Raw genomic sequence first — 26,507 nt, 5'->3', positions numbered from 1 at the left:
CTGAACACGATTAGCGTCTAATCATATGTGGCAGATTAAAAGCTTCATTCACTGAAACGGTCAACATGTGAAATGCCTGATGGGAACAGACCTAGTCTCAAGGAAGAAAGCAAATGAAAGACTGACTTTCTAGCTACAAAGTTCATCAACCTATGGAGCAAAACGGCCACAGAATTGGTAGTTGCAGAAAATGGTAGGTTTCTTAGTTTGCCCTGATGAGCAGATGGCATCACTGGTAAGTCAGAATGACTTAGCCCCCCACCCTCAAACATGAACATGCCTTAAACTACGGGACCAAGAGATGCGTCCAAGACCCTTGTGCAGGGCGGATGACCCAGGCTGATGAAGGCGCTGACAGCTAGATAATTGCCTGGCCCTGGTGCAGCGCTGCCTGTGTAATCCAAGCGGAGGGGCTGGCTCTTGCAGCCAACCTGGCACAGCTTCACTTGGCTACTGGAGGCGGCACCGACACACTGCCGGAGCGCTCCGGGGGGAGAAGTTCCCAGAGCAAGGCGACATTTAGGAGATGACAGCTTTGGCTGGGAGCTGGTATGGCTCTGGGACGGTGGATATCAGATGCTAACATCACCCGCTGAGCTAGATGTCTGGCTGTGACAGAGGGTGGAACTGCATTTAATCGGTCCAGATGCAAAACTAATAGAAGGTTAATCCAGATAAGCTTTTAAGGACGGTAGCACTACCCAAAAACAGTCTTAAGGATTCTTGTTTGAAAAGTAACCAAACAGGAAGCAGACCTTTTCCGTTCCATAGCTGCACACGGCAGTGACGAGCACGAGCTGTTTCAATACATCCCTCTTCCAAAAACTACAAAGCTAGCTGTTACCAATGCAAGAATATGCAGCCCAAATATTGACCAAAAAAAAGATTACTTTTTCTCTTTCTCTGGCTTTGTAAAGATGCTGGATTTTTAACCCTGCCCAAGAGCCATAGGGAAAGCCCTTCTATGTAAATAAAAGTTCTGCAGACTGCTTTACAGAAGTGGAGACAGGGAATCGCCAGCATTGTTGAAGAGAGTGGAAAAACTGAACCCCTACAAGTGAGTCATCTGAATTAACATGACTGAAAGATACACTTTTTGGCAAGAACACTTAGAGCCCAATTTTCCAGGCAAACCTGCTCCATTTTCTGAAACGTCCCTGAGTGACTCCATACGTTAAACGTGGCCGCGCACTCCCACGTGTCCCTGGTGCCGTGCGGTTCCCCAAGGAACAGCGTGAGCATGTTCTTACAGCTCATGCGGGAAGTGAACATCTGGGCTGCGTCTTTGGTTGACCCAGGAGGCCACATTTGTCAAAACTTGAAAACGCTGTGCAGAAAATGCCTCTTTAAGCTTCATCAAAGCCAACTTTTGTTGGTTCAGATAACTAGGTGGTGGAATTCCCCAAGCTTTACATCTGCCTTCACAAACGTTTCTGCCAACTGGTGCCAGAAACCTCTCCCCTTTAACTCTAGGGAATGAAGTGGAGGAACTACTGGCAATCTTTGCTTTCTCCTCTGCTATTGCACAAGCTGGTGCTTCATCCTCCCCTAGTACCTCACATGTCCATGGGATCACATTTCTTGTTTGAAGGATGTTTAGCATCCACCCTTGCAGTTAGATGTGTGCTTTCTAGGTCTGGATGGCTGGACATCGTGTGCTCCAGCTCTACAGGAAACTGTCCCAGTACACCCCGCTGGCACTGCGAGCATGGGACCCCAGCGTGCACATCATTTTCTTGGTTTGCTTTAATCCTCTAACTGCTTAAAACTGGGGCATGGCAGCCCTTTTGCTTAGGCTTGCCTTAAGTGAAAACTTGCAGCGATCCTCAAGCTGAGGATTCTGCAATCAAGTGGTAAGAAAAACTCCAGCAGCCTCTGCCAGCTACAATAATAAGGCTTTCCTGAACACAGCTTTGGCTAAATCCTAGAATAACAGTGTCACAGGAATTCTAGAAATGCTAAATCTGCAGTTATGCAATCTAGGTTGCTGCTGTTCAGGCAGTCAGGCCTCAGGCTTCGGACCACTGACGGGACACCACACCAGACAAAAAGGCAACCCTTGTCCATGCTCATTTGCAGCACAACCCGAGGCAGAGCGCATCACCATTCACCACATCTACTGTGGGTGCATTTGCCATCCTGTACTTCCTAAGGCAATGCAGTGTGTGCTATGGAGCATAGCCCCAGGCCAGCACAGCAGCCCCTTGCTGTGCTCCCTGCCTCCGACCTCAGCTCTACCTGCTTTTGCAGAGATCCCTTCTCCGGGTTTTGCTTCCCGGATGGTGGCTGCCAACACTTCCGGGGGAGGAAAGCCAGATTTTCCTGTGTACAAGAGAGAGAGATGTGCTGGCGGTTGCGTTTTCCAAGAAAGAGGTGTACGGTACAGCTTCTCCTTTACAAGATTAAACAATTCTAAGAATGTACCCTTGTGCAGCTTATATCCTCTGGCTTTGTAAACTCAACCTGCACTTTCCTGTAATGCCTTCAGTACACGTTTTCTGTGCTCTGCTCCTGACATCTTAAGCTAGTCCTCTTTGTCAGTTTGTCCAGAAAACAGGCAAATGGAAATAAGCAATTGGGCTTCTAGAAACTTGCATAAGAATCTGTGTGTGAGTGCCGAGCTCTGGCAACAGAGGCGCTGAGCCCAGGAATGTACCTACTTTCTCCTTCCTGTATTTAGCTGACTAAGATTCCTAAACAGCAGCTCCACATCTTAAATTATAGGTTAGCACTGGAGCGCTTAGCCCACAGTTTGGATCCCTTGTGTAATTCAGCTGCAGCTCGAGTCAGATTTTTTTCCAGGAGTTGGCCCTGTCTTTCCCAACATCTCAAGCTCTTCCTCCCAGGATCACCAGTCCCAGAGAGGGTACTGGATACCACTCACTGTCCACGTGAGGTGCTCGGGGCTAAGGTAAACTGCTCATCCCATCAAGTGTTGCTTCCTCAGCTCCCATGCACTGCCAAGGTGAGGGCAACTGTAAATCAGCGTGCATGAAATAAGGCAGAGAAGCACGTGGGAACCTGAGTCAGACTGTTTACCGTATGCGCTAATAAGGAAAAAATGACAATAGCGGTGTTAAGACATTGAAAAGTACTGCCATGGGAGCTGTTCATGTGGTCTTGCAAGATTGTTATCTACCACTGATATGTCCTGTTAGCTTTGTCTTTGGAGGTAACCATAATCCCTCTCTACCAGCTATAAAGTAGGTAGAAATTCCTGACCAGAAAAGGATGCTACAGAAAAGGCAGACTGACTGGCAGGAAGCTGGAATGCAACACTAAATCGCAGTAATGAGCTGGACTACCCCAAACACTGCTAAGCAAATATTGTCCTACTTGAGAGACAACAGCAAAATTTGTGGGTATGCCTGCACCAAAAATATAAATAAATAAATATATATATATATATATGTATATATATATATATATATATATTCTCCTGTGGCTTGATCACGTGCAATCCTGAGCAAAACTGAAGCTGTACATTTTCTGTGGTAGGGAGAATAATTTCTGACAAAATGGGATGTGATGAAAGGTGTCTGGAATAAACATTAAAAAAAAATTTATGGTCTCAGAGGAAAAGAGAGCATACCCTTTCAGACAGGCAGAACTGATGAAGCACATTGCTTTTTCAGACTCATAAAATGTGGTAACTGGCCAGTTGGCTACTTCGTCTATGGAGAAGGGGCCAAATTGCTTCTTCCTTTCTTTCAGTGAAGGTGCAGATCTAAGCCTGCTCCCCACATCCTTCTGCCAGATTTTATTTACCATAGAACCTGAAGGAAGTGATTGCTGGTTTAATCTGTCATGCGTGCCAGTAAATCAGTAGGTTTACAGGCTATTGACTGATAAAGGGAAAAAGCTGCGTGTGTTGTTTCTTTAAACTGTATGATCTTTAAAATAACTTAGATGCTATTAAAGGTGTTCTTAGTGAAAGAGCAAATGGTTCTAGTTAACTGACCAGTTTTTCTTTTATCAGAGTAGTTGTAGTAAATTTAATACTTTTCTGGCACACAGTCACTGAATGTAACAGCACTGCAGATAAAATCTGGCTTACAGTGTACAAGTGGTTATAAAATTCCAGTTCTAAAATAACAGCCCTTGATCAAAGTAGCACGGTTGCAGGGCACACTGATTAGAAACTGAAGCATTCATTACAGCCAAGGATCAAGCACACCTCTTATCTATGGCTAAATAAAATGTAATAAAGAAGTAAAGATTTGTCTTAAGGCCAAAGCCTCCTGAATGACTACTGACAAAGCACGAAGGTTTATAGCACTGAGACATTTCAGTACCTTGTCAGGCATTCATACTGCTCAAAGCCTAATCCCCACTTACTTGGGAAACGGTGCAAGAACACACAGAGGCATGCATGAGGGGAACAGACAGCATGGGCAACCACATTGGCACCATACTTGCTGGTGCGATGCACCACCACCCGTAGGTACACAGCCCACGGTGAGGCTGCTGAGGTCTGGCTGCCCTGGTAGAGGTGAACCACTGCCTAGCCCCTATACCCTTTACTCCACAAAAGACTGAAAATTGAGAAGTCTCAGGCTAAGCAGGTGAGCAGAGAGGAGAGACCCAGGCTTGCACCTTCTCTACTGGAAAGACAGATGAGCCGTGGTGATCTGAGTCATCCTGCTTTAATACAGTCTGTCAAAAACAATGGAATAAGATACGACACTTAAGGCAGCACTTCTAAAAAGTGGCATAAACCACAACATAACTAGCCTGTGCAACTCATCAACGCAGTTTACCACAGCCCATTACTGCAGGCTTTGGAAGGATTAGAAATGTGAAATGCTAGAGATGATAGTTTCTCCATCAGAATGAAAATAAACATACAGTATAAAGTTTCCAGACTCGCAGATGTCCCAGTCCCAGGCCTTCAGCTTAGAGGGTTCAATAAAGGCAGAAATTTCCAAATACCATTCCCTAGGTTCCCTTGCATTTTCATCTGAAACACCTTAAACCAGAATCTGTCAGACATAATATACCACATCAGATGAAATGAACTAGCGCAATGAAAACATTTGTATTTAATGTAAACCCATCTCCAGCCCATGGTAATCAAGGCGTGATCCAAAAAAAAAAAAAAAAAAAAGTCTCCTCCAGCCCCTAAAGAATAAGATTAATCCTTTAATCCTTGAGATGGAGGAGTCTTTCATAAGATTATTTGTACAGATGTATATAAGTCCCATGCAGAAGATTAAGAAATACATACAGCTCTAACATAAACTAGCCAATTCAGCCAAAGGCAATTGAAGTAGCTGCAGCTTGCTCATTTTCCTCTGTTCCACCCTCCTGCCAAGCCTGCAGTGATACCCTTCTGTGGTATGTGACACTCTGCTCTTCTTTACCTACTCTTTCTGCTTCTCTTACTGACCAAATGGCCCCAGTGCCTGAGAAAATCAGACAACTGAGAAAATTAGCAACTCAGTAATCAACTCAGAAATCCTTGCTTTGTGGAGTTTAGTTTACAGCTTGAGGAAACAACTGGGAGCTGTGCTCATGCCATATGACAAGAGTGCAAGAGAGGTGAAGAAATCTTAGGATCAGGTCCTTAACCCATTTTTAGGCTTTTCAAATAAAAGAAAAAGAAAGAAAGAAAGAAAAAAAAAAAAAAAGAGAGAAAGAAAGAAAGAAAGAAAAAGAAAGAGTTTTAAAACCTGTACTATGGTAATATGTCACTGTAATCAAAATGTTCTGATTGCATACACACATATAACAGAAATCAGAGCTCTGAGGTTACTGTCAGCAGCACCTACAGGCTCACGGTGCCCGTGCCAGAGCTTTTCCTCTCTCACCTTCCTCAGACCCTGCACTCGCAGGTTCAGGCAGGGACAGAGCAGTGAACGTGTTGGAGGTTGTCACTGCTCCGTGCCTCGCGCTCTTGTCATGCTGCCCGGCGTGCCCCGAGTGAAAGCTAGCCACTGACTGCTCCTGAAAGGCTTTTAGCCACCCTGATCCTCGTTACATCCTATCAACAGCTAGGCGAGGGCCCTGAGGGGGCTGAGCATGCCCTTTGGAGGCTCCCACAGCGAAAGTAGCAGCATTCAAACAAGCATTTCGTTGTCTCTCTTAATTAAGCAGACAATATTGCATCGTCACTGCTCTAATTACTTGAGCATGTCAAATTGCACCATTCTGCCTCTCGGCCCTCTGTAATAAATCAGGGCAAGCACAAACGGCTTTACGTTTTTAAGTAACATTTAGGCACTTCATCCTGGCACGGTAAGTCTCTGCTGAATCTGAACAGAAGCCAGCACAGTCCTGTCTGACAGCAGCCAGCCCCGATGGGATGCTGAGGAGCAGAGTGAGCCAGCAGGGATACAGTCCCATTACTCCAGAATAACCCGCTGCCAGCCCCCAGCCCTGTGATTTTAAAGACAGAGATGTTGACCCCCGTGTGTCTTCAGTAAGCCTTCATAGATCTTTCTTCCATTAACTTGGAAGAGTAGCCCGGTGCTCTTGCAGGCTGCAGCATCCTGTGGCAGCTATGAATTTCACACCTTCCACAATTCAGTGGGTGGTGGAAGAGCAACTGCTAATTTTATGGGAAACTCCTGGAAAGCCAAGCCGAAGGCTTGGAGGCAGACAGTGATCCTTGTGGGGAAAGTGGTCCTCCCTAGCAGAATCTGATGCCAGTCCCATTTTTTGTCATTCCTTGTCGTCAGCAAAACCAACAAATTCGACATCCTCTCTTCATATCCCGTCCCCATTCCAGATGTCTCTGGCTTCTGTTTTCTTCACAGGAGAAGTTTGGTTTTGGTCTCTCGCTTGGAAATAGCAAAATTGACTTTTTGATATTTGCCTGCTGGCAGACAGCAGCACAGCAGGTTGACTCACCCTATTTCAGTTTTCCTTGGAGTGAATCAGATGCCCCTGTCTTAGCAGAGCTATGCCTACAAAAAGTGGGAGAAAAGTGTTGCCACGTGTTATTGAGAGCCCTTGACCACCACTGCTTAGAGCTGCTCTGCTCACACATAATGCAAACTGTGACAACAAGGAGATGTTTTTTCAGCCCAATTTCAGTGTGCAAATGCTTCCAGCGAGCAGTCTTATGCTTTTTTGCTTGGTTTGGCCTGCGTGTATTTTGTTTGCCACTTTGGCTTATGGAAAATCTGGCTGTTCCAGAAAGAAAACACACACAAAAAATGCTTACTCTGAATTTCAGCAAAGATGAGTAAGCATAAGTGCAGCACACAGTACAAAAATGTGCCTTGAACTTATTAAGAGTTTTTTTGAGCTCATCTTAAAGCAGAGCAGTAAGAGGTGTATACACGTACACTAAAAGCCTGCTGATTCTTAGCCACGCTGCAAAGCAACTGTCCACAGCTGGGAATACCAGTAGACCCCCATGAGCTATTGCCCTTTGGACCATGATGCCCCCCCAGTGGTAAGCCAGTTTGAGGAGAAAGAAGTCACATCCAAATTCCTTCTTGCCCTGCTGAAAGCCCTGATGAGTCACAAGGTATTCAAGGAGCTTCTGAGCAGACAGATGTTGACCAGCTCTGCTCAGCCAAAAAGCCTTCTTCCATTTGAGGAAGGGAATTTATTGAACAGCTGTTATAGGACAGCCTTTACTCTCCAGATGAGAAATCCTGAAATCATTTCCATCTCAAATATAGTCAGTTCTTATTTTCTGAGGACTCTCGTACTCTTTCTTTCCTAGACACATAACAAATGTTCTGCTTTTCCAGCTCATTTTTCCAGCCTGGTTCCACATTTATGACAGTTTTGAAGAAAAATATGCAGCCCATTTTTGTTCAGAAATTGAAACACAGGTGTTTGGAGAGGTAGGGGATGGTGAAACTGGGTGAAATATATCATGAACCTTGTGGCTATCTCAGCAACTGTTTTATATTTAAAGAGTGGGGAGCAGGATGCTCTCTTGCATACCTTTATTCTTTTTCTTTCCCATTAGACTCCCAAGGGCTCCTGTTTGGAGTCAGTGAAGATTGCCATTGATACTGGTTATCGCCACATCGACGGCGCTTTTGTCTATTTCAATGAGCATGAAGTGGGACAAGCCATCCGGGAGAAGATTGCTGAAGGAAGGATCAAGCGAGAAGACATTTTTTACTGTGGCAAGGTGAGAAACTTGTGCTCAAATTATTTACGCTAAATCCAGGATTTCTGTGAATGGGCTTTCAGTGCTCAACATCTGGCACATTTCCAGACCCAACTTCCTTTCTTTTTCTTTCCCAGTATTTCCATAATGCCTTGGCAATATCAGCACTAGATTTGCTATAAAGCACGGGAATCCCTGTTGTTCTCAGCTTAATGCTGAGTGAGCAGTGGGAACAACACAACATGTACGCTGCCTAGCACTATAGGCATCTGCAAGTTCTGCCCATTGCTACACTCAGTGTTGCTACCTAGGCTGTTACTGTCCCACGTGTTGTGCTGGCACAAGCGTTTGTATAGTCGCACGCTGAGCCAGACCTGGACAATGATCTTGCAGATGAGTTATTTTCTGTTAGAGCAATTCCCCATACAGGTTTGCCACGGGATTGCACAATGAACGGTGTGGGAGCAAACACGTGCATGCCAGTGTCTGTGTACGGGAGAACAGCAAGTGCTTGTGTTGGTACTGCTGCCAGAAAATTACTCATCAAGCTACACCCTAATTACTGTATCACCTGTCATTAAAGACTTCTCTGATCATGTATCAACTCAGAGAGAAGAGGTCATCACACTTCCACTTTAGAACAGCGAGTCTGGAGTAGTGCATGAGCTACTTAATGCTTTAAAACCCTAGCTGTAAGAGCCGATTCTCTGCTAGAAGAATTAAATCTCTTGCCTGAAGAAGCCTATGATAGAAGCTGCTATAACCACGATGACTAGATTGCAGGTGTAAGAGAGAGAGCTCACTGCACGTTGCTAAATAAAGATCAGATGACCCCCAGAAAGTTCATGGTTTCTGCCTAGTTTCTAATGGAGTTTATGGCCTCGAGTTCCCCTTCCGGCAGTGCTACTTTGGACATATCAGCCTCATTTTTTCCCTTTCTCCTTTCCCAAATAAGACATAATCCAGAGACGTTACTCAACAGCCTTGGAAATAAATATCATGGTTCCTAGAGTGAAAAATCTGATGGGATAAAAGATCTGTTTTACTATGAGCAATTTGGTTAAGCTTTATGATCGGGGAAACTAAGCTTTGGATTGGGTAGTTTGCAGACCAAGTGGATTTTCTGCAGCTACAGAGCAATTTCCAAGTAAAGCAATTTCCAGTCTGTAAAGTATGCAACTCTTTTCCTAGTTCCCTGCTCAGTTCTGCTGGTAACAACCTTGCCATCTCGAGAAAAGCTTCAAATCCTCAAATTTTCCACCTTTATCAGAGTAATCTCTCAATCTTCCATATGCCAAAAAAGTTGATTTGGGTCAGGCGAAATATTTAGTTTCAACTGTTTTATAGCTTTATTACAGCAAATTACCAGTAATACTTCAAATCAAAAACACAAAATTGTGCCAAAAGTTTAGAACCAGATGTACTAACAATATTATGCCTTTAACTTTCCCAACTGCTTCCCCTGCAGTTTATTTTTCCATATAAATTTTTAGGATCTGCAAAAGTGCATCTCTTGGTAAAATTTTATCTTGATTCCAAACTTACTTTATTAGGGCTTTCTATGTTCAGTTGTCTGTTCTAATCACTCAGTGGTTTTCCCCACTGCTTAAACATTGAACCATCTGTGAAACCACATCTTCTGTTTCTTGATTGTAAGTTCAATTGTTCCCTAAACTGCAGGTCCTGCTAGTCTCTAGGTTGCAACTGGCAGTACCACAATAGTGCCTGTAGTTCCGGCCTTCCTTGTGACTGTGAAATAGGACATGCATGGACATATGATAGGACACAAACATCTTTCTATTGTGTCCTGGTTTTGCTCAACAAAATGAGGGTTTAATTTTGGGTGGTCACATTAAGTACCTCATTAACATTCATTAGAGCTTCTCTGTAGTCTTTAGAGTAGTCAAGGGCAGAGGTGGAAAACATACAGCAACCAACTCAATCCATCACAAGCCAGGATTTTCACAGGTTTCCCTAGACATTTTCACAGCAATTCTGACCTCCCAGGAAGACTGGGACTGGATAACCCTTATCTTAGGAGCCTACATATCTTCAGCTTTGTGTACCTTAGGCACTTATGCACTGCATAACCCATAGGTAAGTATCAAGCCACCAATAGATACATCAACCATTCACAGGTAACTGACTAATAAACTGTTAATAAACTGTTGCATCTTCTGGAAAACATGGTGATAGACCACTCTTGAAAGCAGCAGGCACAACAAAAATTATGTTTGTTTTCAACCTCTCTGAAATCATAAGTCCTGGAGATGCAGAAGACTGCACACTGAAGTCCATCATGCAGACCTTCCCTTAAACAAAGATGATGCAAAGCAAAGGTCCATCAGTGGGTACTAACAGGAACAGCCCCAGTGAGTGGCAGTGTTACTGGAACAGTGAGTTGGTGCAACCGTGCTGCATCTGCCAGCTGAAATCATCAGCACTTGCACTTGGCTCTTGCTGCTGGCTGGCTGATCAGGCACAGCAGCTCAGCATCCAGAAATTTTAGAGGTTTTCTATCAATTGCCAACAGCCTTCTTGGCTTATGTAGCAAGACCTTTTTGGTCTCCTCTTTCATCCCAGGATATTTCTTTCATTAAACTAAAAGTAACATTTCCAGGAAATGTGGTGTCCTGAAATGCCAAAGCCAACTGGCAGCTTTGACTGCTCAAATGTCTACATGGGTTCTATTTAGGTAGATAATACAATAACTTGTACAAATCTTGAAAACAGTTGTGAAACTCTTAAGTTTCCATGGTATCTATGTATTAAGGTAATACAAATGTTTGCTATTGCTAAAGGCTCTTTCCTTAGAATCTCTGCAATTTTTTTTTTTAAGGGGATGGATATTCACTGCTTAGTACTTAGCTCACTAAGCTAGAAAGGGCACTTGGAAAAACAGCTCCTAAGCTGTCAACATACCTCTGGTTACAGAATTTCTAAATCAAAGTAACAAAACAAACTGAAAATGGAGGGTATACAGACTCACTTCCTTACCTATATTTAAGCTCAAAAGAACACCTCATTTTACATAAGAAATGAAAATCAGAGATTGGCAAATGTTCAAAAAAACCTCCCAACCAAAGGCTTTCAGGAAATCCAGCTGAACAGCTTAAAACTCTGAGTGCAGGACCTTGGTCCCTGTACCATAGTACCCCTCAACCCAACACTAGTAACCAATACTTCACTGATCATAAACCCTTCGTGCCTTGCACCACACAGCTGGGGTAAGGCCCAGTGTGAATTTCCAGGTGCCAAAGCCTGCTTTGGTGTGTCAGCTCAGGGCAGGGACAGACGTGCTGCTCTTGGTACAGCTAAGCTTCAAGATAATGTGTCCTTGCCTTTGCTGGCACAACTGAGCAGGTAATTACTTGCTGGTTAAATAACAATCTAAAACACTTCAAAAACTTGGGTAAGTTTATAGGCTTCAAAGGACATAAGACTATGTCCTTTGAAGCCTATAATCCCCATCTTCTCCTGATAATCTCATTTCAAGCATTTCGTGTCTCGAGAATAGATTTATTCTACACCTTGGCATGCTATGGCTGTCAGCACTGGTGGCAGAATTGGCCAATGACCATATCGACAAATATCTTTTTAAACTTTTTTTTTTTTTTTCCCCAGCCAATAAAGGTGCTGAAAAGCTCAACATGACTCCAAATGTCAGGTTTCTGCATTAGGGGGATGGGGCAGAGAGGTGGCGATAAAACAGCCTAGTTTATTTTGTGCAATCAGATGGCACTTTTAACCTTCTATTATGTGTTAATTCCACTTTTTGTAGATTTTAACTGCAGCAACCAGTTTGCAAAGAGCTCTTGGTTACTAATTACCATGCTTTGGCTCCATTCTTGCAGCAAGAGATTTGCATCAGCAGAGTTGCTGTTAGAGGTAGCACTGCACGCCAATCAACTGAGCATACCCCATGGCAACCTCGGGGCATAGCCCTGAGGGCAAGTGGCTGTGATTAAAGAGGATGAAAAGGCTGTGCTTTAACTAGTTACACCTGCATTACAGCAACAGAACAATAAAATACTTTTAGTGAGGCTAGGGGAGTAAGTTAAAGCTTCCCTAGGTCAGGCAGTCACTCAGGCTCCATGACCACAGGAGAAAACCAACAGATCCTCTTCGTGCCAGGTGCCTGGCTATTTAATAGCCAACTCACATGATGTGAGCTTCTGCCTTCAAGCATAAACCTGACCACAGATTTCTTGTGGGAACAAAGTTTTCCAGTGAAAGCATATGCTTGGAAAGCTCATAAAACAAAAGGAATCTGCCTAAATTCATTGAGCAAGAGTTTGTAATATACTCAACTCCAAATAACCTGTCTTGTAATAAACAAATATCTAATGGCTTTACTGTGTCAGCACACAGGCTGTCCTGGGCAAGGATTCCTGTCTTAACCTCTACAATTCCCTCAGGCAGAAGGAGGATAAGACGCCTTCTCTTTGTCTTGCAGTAATGTAGACCACAATGGCTTTGCAGTATGCATGCTGGGCTCTGTCAGAAGGACGGGAGTGTGCGTGGGAGGTAGGAATCAGATGAAGGGTTCTCACTATTCCTCTGGCACCAAAAAAAAAAAGCCTGTGTTTGCCTCCCCAGCTGTGGAATACCTGCCACCCCCCAGAGCTGGTGCGCCCCACGCTGGAGAAAACCCTGAAAATCCTGCAGCTGGACTACGTGGACCTCTACATTATTGAGCTGCCAATGGCTTTCAAGGTAAAAAGAAAAATTGCCCTAAAAAGTACACGGTTGGCTTGAACCAAGGCATCCATTTAACATCATCCTTGTAGCCTCCAGTCCATGTTGAAGATAGCATTTTGGTGAGACAATGTTGTGTGTGCACTGCTTGCTCACATTTCTGTGCATTACCCACACAAACAGGGGCTTATAGTGTTTGAAAATAGTTACTGACAGCTTTAGCACAGGAAGGACAGGACTCCTAACTGGGATTGAGCACTTCATATGCTGAAGAACTGTGTAGCTGAAGCTGTACATGCCCTACAAAGCAACAAGGGGCAAGGGGAAAATCATGGAGGTGGGGAGAGCAGTGTAAAGAGCCACCAAGCTGATTTCCATTATTCTGTCTCAAAACCAGAAAAGCCTCAGTAGCACTAAAAACAATGGGCAAATCATCACTGTGATCTTAATCTCCTTAACTGTAGTGCTCCTCTCAGACAGCTTCAGTAGATGTCAGTTGGACTTTTTCCACTTTTTTTTTTTTTTTTTTACAAGGCAGGTAGCTCTCTGATTATTAAAATTACATTCTACCATGGCTCCAAACTGCTGTAAATCATCAGGTAGGAAACAATTTACCAGTGGAGCAATCACTTTAGACCTGCAGTTCCTTTTTCCCTAAGTCAGCAGTGTCCCATTAAGATCTATCTAGGAGTACTGTACTTAGATATTAAAACTTTATTTATACGGTCCCACGTATGGAATCCTTTTGGGTGCATTTTTAAAAATTTCCCACCACTTGCGATTTCCTGTTTCCCCTTTCTTGTGTTTGTATTCTCTACTAGTTCATTCTCCCACATAGTGAAGGTCATTGTCTCACAATATAAAGATACAGACAGCTGGCTTTAAAGCAATGTACATCTGACTCCCCGAGGCTTGTATCAACAAGCTGGCTTGTTAAAAGAGTAGAAGTCCTGGAGACTCATTCACGTCCCCCTTGAGAGGAGAGAAAAAAGAAATCACCTTCTGCCTGAAAAAATACACATTTTTCTCTGCCAAAGCTTTCCTTTTTTTGCTCCCTCCCTCCCAAATACACCCATCCCACGCGTGATGCTTGCCTTTGGTGAGGAGCGCACAGGTACAACACACTGACAAACTCCTACTCTGCAGAAGCTGGCACTTTGCTGTCTCCCCAAAAGCCTCCTAACAAAAGTTCTTTTCTGCTTGAAATCAGTGAATATCTTGAGCCAAAGCTCACAGTCCCACTCTGGAGCCAGAAGGAAACATGCCTCTGCACAGCCCAGTGGTGCAAGTTCTCACAGGGGCTTTTGGGCAGACTGAAAGGCACCTGCTTCCTGGGAGCACCACTCGGAGCAGGAAAGCCCCGCCATGACCTGAGTGGATCAGGAATGCTGGTATCTGGGGTGGCATTAATTCCTTCCTATTGCTTTCTGTTTATGCAATAGGCATTTACTAGTAGTTACATTGCTTTCTTGAGAAAGCCCCTTTGTCAAAGAACACTGTGTGACAGCAATGGGACGTGCAGACCTGTCCCCCTACATCTGCGTTGGTGAGGAAATCATTATCATGGGAGAAGGTTTTTCTTCTCAGTGATTACCAGCTGCTGTGCTTTAAATATGCAAGTAAATTGTCTGGTAGGTTTTGGAGTGCCCCCAGACTTGGAATACGATGTGATATGATCAGAACCCTGCATAGCAGCAGTGGCTGCACAGCGTTGTCCCAACTGTTTGTGCTCTCACACAGCAATGTGGCACAAAGCCACCTTATCATAGAATCATAAAGGTTGGAAAAGACCTCTAAGATCATCTAGTCCAACCATCCACCTACCACCAATACTACCCAATAAACCATGCTCAGTGTAACATGTGTGGCCATTTCCATGACAATTGCAAGAGAAGATGAGAGCATTTGTGGGAATGGACTGGTGACGTACAGTCCGTAGGAACCCAAGCTGAGAAACATGACAAACTTTTGAGACCTTTTTAAAGACCTAGTAACCACCATCCCATCACCATCAAAACACTGACTTTATCCCTCTTTATCCATCTGCACCCAGGTCTTTCATTCAGGGACTTCCCTGCATAAAAATATATATATATATATATAAATTAAATTTTAAAAAAAGTGTAGCTTGGCAGAGAAAGTACTGCCTGGAGACTATTGAGCAGAGACAACCATACTTCAACATCTTGTGCAGTTCCCTGGAGGCAGAAGGAAGGATTTATCCTTGTGGAACTCCTAAACTCAGTCAAGAGAAGTTCATCTTCAAGCCACTTTCACCCTGAATTAGTTGACTTTTTAGAACACAAGGACTAGAAATAGAGGAAGTCAGAAGAGAATGATAAATTACCTAACGTAATTGCTGAATATTGGCTACTATAAAAAATAACAGAATATAAAAATATAGAAATGGAACAGAGAGTAAAAAGCGTTGAATTCAGAGCCATCTATCTGCTATGCTTGCATGCACTGAGCTCACACTCCTTGGACAGCCTGTTGGGATATCCTAGGGATGAACAGTTTGTTCCAAATACCAGAGGGTGGTTTTGTAAAGAGGATCTCCCCACTTCAAACTATGATAGCAAATAGTTTGACTTCTAGTACAAAAATGTATCTAATGACCACCTGCCTCCTTCTACTCCTTTTTTTTTCCCCCTCCCAGCAAGACACAGCAACAAAGGCAACAAGTTGTCTTTGTGGAATTCATTGAGGAAAGCCAGTAAATATGAAGGAGACAGGCTTATGCTTGCAACTTAGACCTTGGGGTCTGAAATCTGAGGCCATGTTTTCCCTAGGCTCACTTTTCCCATGAAATGCCTTGATTTTGAACTTGAGAATTGAGAGGCGCCGGTTACTGATCATATTAGTCACAGCTGCATGTTCACAAGGAATTACCATGTCAACATCTTGTACCCGGTCCTTTGAAATGTAGCAGCTTGCAGTCAGATCAAATGTCAAATAACACTGAGGGGCTTTTATGAATAAAAAATAAAATTACAATCAGACAAAAGGGAAGGAGGTGTTAATAAATTGCCTGCAATAGCAGTGAAACAGTTGGCAAATAAAAGAAAGCTGTGCTTGTGAGATATCAGCTCAGAACTCATCTCTGAAGTCTTGTTTGTAGAGTGTAGAGATAGGAAGGAGGAGTTCCTAGTGCCCCAAGAAAGGAAGACAACACACTTAGAAGGTTCACAACCTGCACTAAGGCTGTGCATTTAGACCTCTAATAGTAGTATGTAACTCTTGGAAATGGTCCCTCCAGCTGGAGCTGGACTGAGGTACTCATCTCAGGTGCCCAGGACAAAAAAACGTCAGAGGAAGGCTGGGAAGAAAGGAGGGAAGGAAAGAAGGGGAAAAGAATATAGGTTGGCATTCTAACCCAGCTCTTGGAAGCAGATAAGCTCTTTGGTTGCCATACCATAAGGGTCAAAAGTTTATTGAAAAATAAAGCCATCCTGGAACTCCTGAGTATGCACTCATGTAACAGTTCAGAAGGGTATCCAAGGACTATAGAGCACTGGAGGATGTGGTAAGCCCAGCATGAATGCCCTGTTGAACTTTGAGTGTTTCAGAAAAAAAAAAAAAAAATCACAAGCTTTTTTTTTGTTTGTTTGTTTATTTGCTAATAGAAACACCAAGACTGTAAAAATCTTTGTTCCGAGGTGCAAGAGTTCTCCACCCCCCTTCCTTTCCTCTTCTTTTTTTTTTTTTCTTTAAAAAATAGGAAAAAATGTGGTTTTACTTTTCAGCCTGGAGATGCACTCTACCCAAAAGATGAAAATGGAAAAATTATTTACCATGAGACAGACTTATGTGCCACTTGGGAGGTAAGCAAACACTACTTCCATATATGCTTTAAAATAAATAAATAAATAAATAAATCCTAATTTTCAGTCCTGCTTGTAGCCTTCATAAACAAGTTTGAGGTGTATTGATAGAGCAAATGGATCAGATTCTACTAGCTCCATGGATAAATTTGACTCTTGTCTCTAGGAATGTTGCTTCTTGCCATCACTTAATTATTTTTATAACAAAACAAAACACTGTTGAGATATCTGATGTCTACATTCCTTCATTTGGAGAATGCATATTTGCTAGTTTTTGTAGCAAATACTCATATCCGTAGTGTTTTTTTTCCAGTCTGTCCTTTTTATCAGACCCTTATAGCATCAGAAAGTTGCAGCCCTGAAGGAGAAAGTGACTTGATCCTCCTCGAAAAAGGAAGCATTTTGCCTTCAAGATAAAACAGAATTTGCTCTAAAGTTCATCATTAAAAATACACACACATATATCTATATATATAGTGAGAGTGAGAGAGAGAGAGAGAGAGAGAGAGAGAGAGAGAGAGAGAGAGTCAAGCTCTATTCCAGGTCTAGTAGATGAAGGTGGAGAGCGGGAGAAATTCTGAGTAAAACTTCAGAGTGGCCAAGAGCCCAGGGCAGGCCAGGGCTTTCTCCTGCCAGCTGAGACATGCAGGCAAGGTCTCATAAGGCTGAGGACTTCCACATTAGTTGTTTATGTTTCCCTTATCTTGGACTCATGCAATTCATTCCTCTGTTTCACAAGCTAGTTGCCCAAAGCAACAGCTGTCTGAACACTTCAGGCTGGTGCTTTATCTTGAAGGATATCCTGTAGTAGGTCTCTCTTTCCAGCTAAAGAGCTGAGAAAAATAACTAGTGGTGACTGTCTGGAAAGAATACCATCAATCTAAATAAACCTGGCTAAACTCAATCCATGTAATTTCACTCACACAGTATGGTGCCAGCAAGCAAAAGTGGCTCCAGATGATATTTGCCGACTTGTCACCGGGTGATACAAAGCATATGAGGCCAACTAGAGGTCACCAAATACCTGGTGCCTCTTTACCTCCCTGCTTTCAGCTCCTGCGAGACATGAAAGGAATAACAAAGCTGGCAAGTGGGGCACCCAGCTCCTCTGGGGGTCTGAGCCTCTTTGAAGCTGTGTGCACAGAGTTTCTGGGAACAAAGGGGGGAGACCACAGGAAAGGGCCCTCTTTTTCCTTAGAAAGGCTCAGCAGATGAAGCTTAATGAAGAGGACTGTAGCACATGTTCATATCCAGCATTATTAAAACTTTCTCAGTTTCTAGGATTTGTTTGAATTGTAAAACCTCTGGAGTTCCTCTCTCCCACCTTTTTCTCCTACTTTGTATTGTACCGAGGTTTCTGAGTTGCTTTTGTGATGTGCCTTGCTAAGTATTTGGGTGATTACACAGGATAGAGAGAGTTTACATGAAAAACTCTCATAAAATGATCAGGAAATGAGTATGTTTTGTTTGCTCTCCCTTCTCCAGCTTTGAGACAGTGCTAAAGCAGTGCAACTAAGCAAAACTCTCTGAAAGCAAACATGTGACATGAATATCTATACATCAGATTAATCTGTCTGCTTTCCAGACAAATTCTACCCTCAGAGGAAAACATTAGTGTTTGGTCTGAAAAGTGGGTCTACATGGGAATGGAGTTTAAATAGCAGGATAGCACCATCCCTTGCGTAACAGAGCTGATAGCTGTGCTGTTGCAAGGGTTTTCCAGCAGTCTCAAGAACTGACTGGCTTCCACCTCTCTAAAACACGTGCTGCAAGAAACAAAGCCAACACTTGGTACTCCAACCAGCCTTTGTTGTCTTTGCAGGCTATGGAAGCATGCAAAGATGCAGGCTTGGCAAAGTCTATTGGAGTATCCAATTTCAACCGCAGACAGCTGGAGATGATCCTGAACAAGCCAGGACTCAAGCACAAACCTGTCAGCAACCAGGTATGACAGCAAGCCGAGGGCAGTGCCCACCGCAGCACCACTGTCCAGCAGGGAACACGGAGGCAAGACGTGGCTTAAGATGGCACGTGCAGAAGGGTGATACATGCTTTGCCATAGCTGCTGCCCTCTATACTGTCACATATTTCTAGCTTCAAAATACTGTTCATCCTATCTAAGCTAAAGATAAACACTTGAAGGTGCTGGAACTATCGCTCTTCTCAGTTCCTGCTCCAGGACTATAAAACACCCCTCTGTGCCAAGCTCCTTGACAAGGTTGAATGCTGAGTCAAGGCAGATTTTAAATCTCTGCCACGTACCTTACTTCACATCCAAAAAGTTCGCAAGACAAATCATTCAGGGCTAACCAGTCCTCAAAGAAGCTACATCTACATCAGTTGACACCAAACCTAAATAACCCTAAGCATCAGAGATCCTGAGTCACTCTAAGCTTCCTGAGATTTACAGCCATTAGAGGTAACTTCTAAGTTTCCCATAGATTGTCTCTTCTGCCTTTCCCCTAAGGCTTTCAGGAAGAGTTGGAGAAAAAAAAAAAAAAAAAAAATGAAAGGAAAACACAGATAAGCAACCAACTGGAGCTGAACAAGCCCACGAGGTTGATAGGGATATCTGGGTTAAGTCACAGTAGCTAGGCTCAGAGATGGTGGTAGGCAGCAGTGACCCATTCAATCGCCCAGTATCTTTGACTGGCATTTGGCAGCTCACTGCATTTCCTAGAAGTCACTGGGAAACTCTTCTGACTCATCTGGCACAGATGAACATCTATGTTAGCGGTATCAGAGAAGAGGCCAGAAACCATCTGGGCCCAACTTCTCACCCTCCGCACGTGGTCTGGAGGACTGGGATTGGCACAGGACACAGCACAGAAGCTGGCCATAGCCTTCATTTCTGCCTTTGGCCTGCACAGCAGAACAGCCTGAGAGAGGAGATTCCAGCACCCTTCACTGGTACTAACATTCCCAGTGAATACAAAATGCAGCTGCAGGTTGTGGAGTGCCCCTAGGACTGCACTGTGCATTGCTGCCTTATGGGTCAAGGGAAATTGTACAAAAGATTAAGCCCAGCTTAGGGCAGCCGGCCAGCAAGCGTAGGTGTGCCAGTTAGCTTCAAACTGTATACAGAGGTTGCTCCATCACCTTGTAGACATCCCTTTCCCAGAGTCCAAAAACATAGCCAGAATATTCCTGCCTGTAAGGGAACGAGGCACAGTATTTGCAGTGTGGGAGGGCAGAACTCATAACAAGGTCATAACCGTTGTTGAGATCTCACCTTTTACATATTCCCCCTCACCTTTCTTCCTGGAAAAGCTCATGCCAACACTTCCCCTAAAAAAGACATTTACAGCCTAAATGCAAGTTGAAGTTGTCCTGAATGCAAAAGGCAGAGAAGCAATGATCTGACCCACAGGAGATGAGTTGCCTTCTCAGCCTAAATCTCTAGTCAGCCTCCCTCACCTCCATCCCCTACTTGTTGCCACCTTTCCACTGGGACCAATACAAATGCTCTACAGCCAAACCGCAATCATAGACATTGATCTGCTGCCCACCAATAAATAAATACATAAATAAAAATCCATCACCACCCAGCAGCATACCATTAGAACTGTAACCACAGACTGAATTTCCCTATTCTTTAATATGTATCCTTTCCTGAAAGCTGAGAAGTCATCCCTAGTCTGCAACACTTACAAATATTAGGACACTGTTTGGTTCCATATCTGGTCCTATTGATTAATCATTCTTTCTATCTTACTCTTGTAGGTCGAATGCCATCCCTATTTCACCCAACCCAAACTCTTAGAATTTTGCAGGCAACATGACATTGTTATTGTTGGGTACAGCCCACTGGGAACCTCAAGGGATGAGACATGGTAAGTCCCCTGCTAGCCTCAAATAGCAGAGCCATTGTCCAGAAAAAGAATAAGAGGTCTCCACTGCTCATTCTGTGTAAAATGCGTGTCCCCACTTTTCACAGTAGTTTTGAACTTGAGTGTCTAAATATCGCAGTTGTGAATGTAAACTTGCAACACTCCTGCTGCATGCTGTCATCAAGAAGTGCCAGTTGGTCTGTGTGGGAGGTCTCCTCTGCCAGAAAGCAAATGTCTGTAGCTGGGAATGCTGAGGAAGTAGAAACTAAGTCAATGTTAGGACATCACATAGGATAGAGGACTGTCATAGACAGCTTCCTAAGTGTCAAAGCTTCTCTGCTGTCCTTCACACTATTTGCCAAAAAGCTGCAATGTTCTGTCCATGAATGAGTAGGTCCTGTATGTTTTGACATTAAAAATAGGGAGATTTTTTTTTCTTTTCCCAATTCTTTTCCAGGGTAAATGTGTCCTCCCCTCCTTTACTGAAGGACCCTGTGCTGAATGCCATTGGCAGAAAGTACAACAAGACAGCTGCACAGGTTGCTTTGCGTTTCAGCATCCAGCGAGGGGTGGTGGTCATCCCAAAAAGCTTCAATCCACAACGCATCAAAGAGAATTTCCAGGTACATTTGCACTCTAATACTGCACACATGAATCCATTTGCATTGTCTTGGCTCCTGAGGAAGGCAGTTTTCATATTTTCTTCTATAGACACAAAGCTTGACCAATGTCAAGCTTTGCCACATTCGATTCTTTTTCTCCCCGTCACTTCATGGTACAAAGATACGGCAATAACAGAAGAATAGAGAAGAAATTTTGGTGCCTTGTAATCCTCTGAAGTGGCTAAAGTTCCAGCTGGCAGTGTTCCCCAGAGTACCCATTGCTGCACTGAACAGCACAAGGGAGATGAAGTAATTTGATAGGTCAGCAGACCAACATTGCTGGCAGTAGGTGTTGGGATGACTGATTTTTTCTGCCCCATCTTCTGCCCCAGTTTGTTGGTGAAGAGAAGGTGCTGCATATGGGTGTGCCAGGAATGCTCATAATACTCCACCAGAAAGCAGATGGCTTGACCACCACCACCACCCTAAATAAGATGAACATTTTTTTACCTGTATCCCTTGCAGCATTCAGTACCCCCACTGCTATACACTTTCCCTGCGAATGTATCACCTCTAAAGCCAATGGCCTGGTACTTACCAGACTGCCTTTCTCTTCTTGGAAGAGTGTAATTGAACGTGACTGAACTTATTCATGTCCTCAAGACTTCCCTATAAACACAAGGAAGTGTAGATTTGGGGGAGAGGAGATTGTGCAGGGGGGGGAAAAGAAGGGAAAGATTTTTTCTGGACTTCTGAAACATGGAACATATTAATATTGCCTGTGACAAGAACTGTTAACTTACTCCGAACTTCTCCTTCCATTAGATCTTTGACTTCTCCCTCACTGACGAAGAGATGAAGGAAATTGCAGCACTGAACAAAAACGTTCGTTATGTGGAACTTTTAATGTAAGTCCAGGAGGAATCCTATATCCTCCCAGAATGCTCCTGTCTTTTCAGAGATATTTTTTTTAAAATCACTTTTAAGATAAGGTTGTCTACACAAATATGAATATTAAAGTAAAACTTGGATATAGGAGCTATTTCATGCAGCCCAAATAGACGCATGAGCCATTTGCAAAGAAGTGTGCAACATGTGCTTACAACTCAGATGTCAAATGCCCACCTAGATAAAGATGACTGTATCTGGCTACTCCACCTCTGCACCACCTCCTTAAGCACCTTCCACTATATGTTGTGATGTCTAAATACCAGTGTTGATAGCAGAGCTTAAATTCAAATAAGAACACTTTCTTGTCTTTCCCCTCCTTCACACCTTCTCTCTCAGTGCTTAGTGAGTCATGTTGTTGCTCAAGTGCTACTGCTTATGGATTGCAACCCTAGTATCTCCAGAGGCAATTTGTCCCAAAATGACATGCAGAAGAATAATAATTAAGAGCAATCCTATAAGAAACCACAGGACTAGTTTAAGGAGAGCTCTGCTCCATCTCCCTTAATAGGGTTTGGTCAGAACATAATTTGCCTAACCAACTTCCTATTAAAACCACAGACAATCAGAAATTGTTTTGGCCTTCCCTGAGGCCAACTTCTTCAGCAACCTCCCTTGCCTGCTGCCATGTCGAGTTCTACCTTCTTATATGGAAAGCAGAAAGCCATGCAGCTCATCTGACTGCTAGACCACTTCCTCATTTATCTTTTCTGAGAATTAACAAAGCTTGGTCTCTTGATGTTTGGGATCTAAAGCTTAAAACCCAACACAGTTTTTCTTCACCTGAAGGCTGCACTACCCAAGAAGGCTCAGGCTGACCCAACATCTTCTCTGGAGAATGAGGCCATTTGTTTTCCCTTCAACTCAAGGGCATCTACAATTTATGGCCAAACTCTATGCTTTCCCCTTTTCAGGGCACTCAGTGTGTAGCCAAAGGGATTCTTTTCCATGTGTTTCTCCTGTTACCTTGGATTATCTGCATCTTGCCAAACTGTAGTGTGCTCAAGCACTAATGATAATGAAAAGCAGGACAGCTGCATCAATAGCACTCTAAAATGTTGACTATCACTCAAAAGATCGGGGGAATTTTGCAAAGGAACAAATAAACCACTTACTGTGCTGACTAAATATGATAGGAAATATGAACAAAGTTAAAAGCATCATAATGGAGTTCATCTTTCACATTTAAGCTCAGCAATGTGCTCTGAAGCTTCAGTTTCTTAAAACAGCCTTCCATCAATTAGCAGTACTCAGTTCCAGAAGGCTTCTCACAAGAGGCCTAGCAGATTCTTACATATGTTTTGGTACTGGAAATTGTTTTTTCATAGCCAAGTTGAGCTATAGCATCATTTAAACTTTGTTAGTGAGGATATACATAAGTAACCTTGGTGCAAATGTGAGAGCCTTTTCCAGAAGCAAAATTAACGAATGTAAATGCCCACAGGATAACTTTCTAGGCTACTAATCCAAAACTAATAAATGAAATGTTTTGCTTCATTAGACTAAGTTTAGTCATAAAAGGCCATTGAGGACAAGGAAAGCAGGATGTATGGGATGGACATTGACAGCTCCATTTATTACACAAGTGCCATGTTCGGGGAAAATGCTTAAATACAGTATGGCCTCAACTTAAAAAAATAACTTCTTGGAAAAATGATGTTGACATGTAAGGAGCAAGTAAACCCATATCTACCTGCAAGTGTGTTCTTGCACTGAAGTGCCTGGAGTTGGCACTGCAACAGATGAACTGATCTACTAGTCTAGAGGGATGTCTTATTTTATGCAACAACAGGTATCTGAAAGGTTAAACCATCATACAGAGAGACTTCTGTGGTTAGCCAACTTTGTGGAAAACCTTCCACTGCTGCAATGCAGATGTCAGGGAATAGAAAAGTCCAGATTTCCTGTGGTTATTCCAGTTATCAGTTGTTGTGAGTACATCATCCGAATCTGTTGTTCTGATGATATAAGCCCATAGAAACATAATATTCCATTAATTGGAATGAGCTAGCAAGTTAAACATCTGAGCACAAAACTGCTATTTTTCTGGATTACTCATATTTTTTCAAGAACTCAGTCTGAAATGGTTTCTTCTTTTGGGAAATCTAAAAGTACTGTTCTGGCAAGTTTTACAGTAATCTGTCTGCTGGATTTATCTTGTACTCCAAGTCTCTGCTATGAACATTCTTCTTTACCATTTATTCCAAGCTACATTATCTCCTTTGGGTGAATCATTTTGGTACACAAGAAGACTCAGACCTTTGAACATGTGTGATCTGATTAGAAAGCATGCTCCATAGATAGAAAGTATAGATTATGACACTGATGGTTTAGAGATTGTCAAATTATACCAAAACCAAACATACCAAAGTGTTGTGGCTTGTTTTTTTGAACCATCTCAATCTGTTAATGTGTAAACACTTCAGCTTGGCTGAATATCAGAATGAAATGTTTTGACACAACCAATTCAAAATGTTTGATGTATTCCAGTCAGTTAGCTTCAATATTGTGAAATGTATCCTTCCCAAATTGGAACGATTCACAGCTGGGATAAATGCCAGTATTTGTTGTGCTCTGCTGTAAGGCAAGGCAGCCAGCTGCCATGGTGCACCTGAGAGAGTTCTTCAGAAATTCTTGGTTTTGCTAATGGAAAATGTTTGTCAAGCCAGGACTTGTGGTTTAGCACCATCTTCTCAAAAAAAAAAAAAAAAAAAAAAAAAAAAAAAAAAAACACGCCACACACACACCCCACACAACCCACATGTAGTCAACACTCTGCCATTAATGGACAAGTGCTACTTTTCACCTGCAGTTTACCCTGGGAATTTGCCTCTTGCCTTTTATAATGCTCCTGAATCATGCATCTTCCTTGAGTTTTTAAAACCAGAGCCTGAAGCATCTCTGTCTTTGATAACATGCAGCTATGAACATCCCTTTCTTTCCTGAACTGTATCACCCCAAAGCTTCTTTGTAAGCTGTACATCACTGGTGCTATTAACCTGGCAGCATATCTACACCTTGGCTGAGCTAGTGGGTTTTAGCTGGATACGGCAGCCACTTGGAGAAAGGACCAACCAGACCTAGACCTGTTTGTGCCAGTTCTATGTGTATAAACCAAAGCAGTACAGTCTGGTGTCTCCACCTTCACTCTAACTATAGCCATTTTATCTGAGGGTATTTCTGGACATCCAAACAAAGTCATCCTCCCATTCCATAACATGCACATAATGGGAACATACCCGTTCCCTACAACACTTCCAGTAACATGAGTTAAATCCACAAATAGAGTAAGAATGACTAACCTCCACACTCTTGTTGTTTCTTGCTCCATCTGTCCTTAAGGCACATGATCTGTAGACCTGAAAAAAAGTGGTCCTTCACTGTCCTCTCCATAGCTGCATGGGTTTACTTCCTGCAGGGAACATTATGCAGAGCAAACAGCATCTGAATCAGCAGAATAACCTTCCGTGAAGGCTGCCTATATTCTGCAGGAAACAGAAGAGGTTTGCTTGGCACAGCACAACTGCCTGAGTGATGATATAATCTGCTTCACCTGAGAAACTTACTTGTTCAATCTGACCTCTCCACAGGTGGCGTGACCATCCAGAGTACCCCTTCAGCGATGAATACTGAAAACAAAGTGTGTCCAGGCAGGTTCCTAACTCAGCGTCATTACACTTGGTTGAAAGAGACCCAATGTTTGGTGCTTTGGTTTTATGGGAGACTGTTCAAATCAGCATTAAAAACATGAAATTTACCTCTTGTTGTCTTGTCAGTTTGTTATTGCCACTGAAGAGCATGCCTATTTAAGCTGATGAGTCTAGGGTTTTGGCTCAAGAGACTTCAGCTCCGTAAGCATCTAAGTTCCAAAATTGATAACTGATAACATTGAATATTTCTCTTGAAAACAGGCTCACTCATGCAAGCCAAACCATCTTAATTCAATGGCACATTCAGCATTGAATTTGAAATGAGATTTTTTGCCTCAGTAGATGTAAAGTGGTATTGATCTGTTTCACAACTCAAGTGAAATTTAGAAATAGGGAACTAACTGGACTTTAAGAGTGTGTGCATATAAATGTCCATTACTGTGGAATGAAGTGAAGCCTGTTTTTCTCTGACCAATGTATCTGCTGGTACCCGTACAACTAATTCATGCCCTAACACAACATAAGCACATTTACATCCCTTCTGCCTCAGCTGAGCAGCCTCAGTGAAGCACAGGCCAGTCTCTCGCTCTACCTTTGAGCTGCTATGCAAGGATGGTATTGAATAGTGTTGTGTGATTATAGCCATCCTGGAGCTAGCACTGTTGTGGGTTCTTAACAAGAGCCTCATCTCCTGAAAACAAAAATTCCTTGAAATTTCCTATCCCACAAACTGGTTCACCCAAGAAAATTTCTGTTCACTTAGTTCTTACAGTCTTTTGTATTAAGAATTGTCTTGGCCGGAAGTTAATTAGTGAACTGTGTTTTAAAGGAGGAATTAGTTGTCTTTGTTAAATACCACTTTCTACCGTGCTTTGAGA

The 26,507-nt window shown here is 43.0% G+C and overlaps 1 protein-coding gene across 1 annotated transcript in view; it reads left to right on the top strand.

The window, feature by feature from the left end:
* Positions 1-25,736, top strand: part of AKR1D1 (aldo-keto reductase family 1 member D1) — a 33,921-nt gene extending 8,185 nt beyond the window's left edge. The window contains exons 2-9 of the mRNA XM_082751413.1: positions 7,931-8,098; positions 12,677-12,793; positions 16,522-16,599; positions 18,422-18,544; positions 20,323-20,432; positions 20,887-21,052; positions 21,857-21,939; positions 25,570-25,736. Of these exons, the coding sequence (XP_082607539.1) occupies positions 7,931-8,098; positions 12,677-12,793; positions 16,522-16,599; positions 18,422-18,544; positions 20,323-20,432; positions 20,887-21,052; positions 21,857-21,939; positions 25,570-25,612 (888 nt within the window). The 3' untranslated portion in view covers positions 25,613-25,736. The remainder of the gene's footprint in view (positions 1-7,930; positions 8,099-12,676; positions 12,794-16,521; positions 16,600-18,421; positions 18,545-20,322; positions 20,433-20,886; positions 21,053-21,856; positions 21,940-25,569) is intronic.
* The last annotated feature ends 771 nt before the right edge of the window (positions 25,737-26,507 follow it).

Source organism: Aythya marila (genome assembly GCF_965140915.1).
Source record: "Aythya marila genome assembly, chromosome: 1".
Taxonomy (NCBI): Eukaryota; Metazoa; Chordata; class Aves; order Anseriformes; family Anatidae; genus Aythya; species Aythya marila.
Note: the sequence above shows the minus strand (reverse complement) of the source record. Positions and strands in the feature narration are given on the sequence as shown.